A 3,540-nucleotide genomic window follows, 5' to 3' on the forward strand; every position below is an offset into this window, starting at 1 on the left:
GGGGGAAATTTTGGTTTGATTTTCTCTTTCAATACACTTTTCTGCATTGTGTGTGTGTGTAGGGGGTCGTTATACAGTTGGAGATGGAGCTCATGAGTGAAGCTCTATAAGCACACACAAAGCACTGAATTCAACCTGGGTCAGAGAATATTTTTAGGGAAGGGGCTGACAAGGCCTTGTTATGTTGGTAAAGAGCCTTTAGCCTTTTAGGCTCAAGTAATTATCCTCTTTGAGTAGCTGAGATTCTGGGCAAGTGCCATCACACATAGCTCTAAGACACCTTTAATACTAAGAAAGCAGTTGATTTTGTTTATGCTCATTCTCCATCTACTAAAGAGTACTTGGTAAATCTTTCTTGGTGCTCACATTGCAGAAAATTGGGAAATGGATAGATGCAACCAGAGTGGGGACTCTGAGTTCCTACTCCTGGGACTCTCAGAGGTTCCCGAGCATCAGCGCATCCTGTTTGGGATTTTCCTGTCCATGTACCTGGTCACAGTGGTGGGGAATGTGCTCATCATCCTGGCCATTGGCTCTGACTCGCACCTGCACACTCCCATGTATTTCTTCCTGGCCAATCTCTCCTTCACTGACCTCTTCTTTGTCACCAACACAATCCCCAAGATGCTGGTGAACCTTCAGTCCCAGAACAAAGCCATCTCCTACACAGGATGCCTGACTCAGCTCTACTTCCTGGTGTCTCTGGTAGCCTTGGACAACCTCATCCTCGCTGTAATGGCATATGATCGGTACGTGGCCATCTGCCGTCCCCTCCATTATACTACTGCCATGAGCCCTAAACTCTGTATCTTGCTCCTCCTCTTGTGCTGGGCCCTATCTATCCTCTATGGCCTCATCCACACCATCCTTATGACCAAAGTAACCTTCTGTGGGTCTCGGAAAATCCACTACATCTTCTGTGAAATGTACGTCCTGCTCAGGCTTGCATGCTCTGACACCCGCATCAATCACATGGTGCTGATTGTCACAGGCTGCTTCATCTTCCTTGCTCCTTTTGGATTCATGATCCTATCTTATATCTGGATTGTCAGAGCTATCCTCAGAATTCCCTCAGCTTCTAGCAAGTACAAAGCCTTTTCCACCTGTGCATCCCATCTGGCTGTGGTGGCCCTCTTCTATGGGACACTTTGTATGGTTTATCTGCAGCCCCTACACACCTACTCCATGAAAGACTCAGTAGCCACAGTGATGTATGCAGTGGTGACCCCCATGATGAACCCTTTCATCTACAGCCTGAGGAACAAGGACATGCATGGGGCTCTGGGAAGACTTCTAAGGAAGCCGATTCAGAGGTTAACATGAGGGTTGTTTTGGAAAAGGGGAATGAAGTGTGCAAAGCATTATCCTATGGGTTATGCAGGGGCATTTGCACACATCTCTGGCTCTGAATGAACCTATATGGTGATGGAAAGACATGTAAGTACCTCTCTGCATCCCTTGCACCTCACCAGCTTTGGTAATAAATAAGATCACGCTAATGCCAATACTAGAATATTGCAGGGTTGAATTTTACAGTGTGTCTGACCATAGAAGCACATTCTCAGCCTTATCCAGATATACCCAGTTATGACATAGAGACATCTCTCATGTTGTCTCAAGTACATCAAATGCACAAATAGCAAAAATTCTTTAGAAATGAATCCACAGAGCCAGCAGGGCTTAAGACTATAGAAAGCAATGTTCAGTTGATGTGGTAGTTACTTTGCTATTCACCAACACATTCTATTGAGACTGGCTAAGTGTCTCTTAATACTGTCAAACTAGGTTGCAAGCATGAATGTGGAGTTCATAGCCAATTGTAATCAATGGGTAAAATTGCATGTAAATGAATTTAACTAATGAGTTGAAAAGCAATGTTTACCATGAGATTGTTTTTTAAAAAAAGATATGTATCTCTCTGTTAAAAAATATCCTAGGTCTGAAGAGGTGACAGCAATTAAGAGCACTTGCTCTTCTTTCAGAGAAACCAGGTTCGGTTCCCGCATGATAACTCACAACTATTTGCAGCTCCAGTTTCAGGGAATCCAACACCCACTTCTGGTTTTTGTGGGAACCAGGCACAGATATACATGCAGGAAAGACATTCAAACACATACAATTAAAATAAATCTATCTTTTAAAAATAAATTAAAGAAATGAAAGGAAGAAAGATGTTATAGCTGACTCCGAAGCTCAAGATAGAATGTACTACCACTCCTGCTTTTAGGGAGATATTCTTATCAACCTGAAGATCTTCCCTATGCCTTGAAGATTGTAACACACAAAAAGAAGCCAGAGGTCTCTTTATGATGATATGAGATAATTTTAAAATGTCTGCCCCTGTACTTTCTCAGGAAGAAGACAAACAAGTAAACTTAAAATGGTCAACAAGGTTCGGTGGACTAGAAGAGTTGGCCTCAGATCAGATTACCAGCCTTTTCCTACTATATAGTCAGGCAATTATGTAGCATATACAGCAACAAAGTTAGATTAGCTGAAGTTACCTCTGCTTTACACAGGGACTTATGTTGGTGGAAAAGTTGGTGTGGAAAGATGAAAAAAGAATCAAGGTCAGAACCCCCTCTCCCGCTTTGTTAGAAAAGTTAGCACATGCAGAGGTTCTGTGGTGACATATGACCAAGGAGCAAAAAATGCCAGGATTAGAATATAAACAAATTCTATAAATATATAACATATGAACATTGTATTATGCCAGAAATTGAGTAATATAACTGAAGCAGCCTTGGCTTGAGGATTTTTCTTGGGCACCCTGACCATTAAGAATTAATAATACACTGCTCAGGGCATGGCATTCTGCCTGCACTGGCTTAGAGGGTTTTTTTTCTGTCTAGCATTTTTGAAGCTGCAAAAGCTGGCAGCCTGAGAACAGGCTGTCATACGCCTTTAGATTCTTAAAAATTCAGCTATGGGGTTGATGAGAAAAAATGATTATAAAAGAACACTGTTTATCAATAATGACTAAAATTGTGGGGAAATGATTGTAAAAGATAGCTCTGTTTCGACATGGTCTATCAATGATGACTAAACTTACTACCCCAGATATGCAAGAGAAAAAGTTAAACATATGTCTGAAAACAAAAATGATATGACCAATGATTTGTGTTAGAGGAGAGCCTCTTGTTCTTCCCGGCCCCCGTCTATGTCCGGCAGCTCAATGGCGTCTCTGACTCTGCCCTCCTTCTCCCAGCATTCAGCCTAGCTTTACCTACCTACCTAAGTTCGGCCTTACTATAGGTCCAAAGCAGTTTCTTTCTTTATTAACGGTAATTGCAGCACACAGAGGGGACTCCCACATCAGATTTGGAACATCATGAATCTATTCCAGATTACTGGATTCTGTATAAATAAGACAGCACTCTGGCTGCCACTCATTCAGGCTACAAGATTGTGGCCTCCATTATGGTGTGGCTTGCTTCTTCCTCCTCCTATTCTTTGCCTCCTCTCTGGAACATGTCAACCACCAGGCACACTCCCTGCAGTCAGTCTATAAAGACAGAGAGAATTGACTCCCCCTTTATA

At 42.4% G+C, this 3,540-nt stretch overlaps 1 protein-coding gene across 1 annotated transcript; it reads left to right on the forward strand.

Moving 5' to 3' along the window:
* Positions 1 to 384: 384 nt before the first annotated feature.
* LOC119813192 (olfactory receptor 1D2) lies at positions 385 to 1,323 on the forward strand. Its single transcript, XM_038328364.1, has one exon. It carries the CDS (start codon positions 385 to 387, stop codon positions 1,321 to 1,323), a length of 939 nt encoding a protein of 312 aa, XP_038184292.1.
* The last annotated feature ends 2,217 nt before the right edge of the window (positions 1,324 to 3,540 follow it).

The sequence above is a fragment of the Arvicola amphibius genome, chromosome 4 (assembly GCF_903992535.2).
Source record: "Arvicola amphibius chromosome 4, mArvAmp1.2, whole genome shotgun sequence".
In the NCBI taxonomy this organism is placed as follows: Eukaryota; Metazoa; Chordata; class Mammalia; order Rodentia; family Cricetidae; genus Arvicola; species Arvicola amphibius.

Coding starts and splice junctions, on each gene's coding strand:
- LOC119813192 (XM_038328364.1), top strand. CDS start 385: ATGGATAGATGCAACCAGAGTGGGGACTCTGAGTTCCTACTCCTGGGA.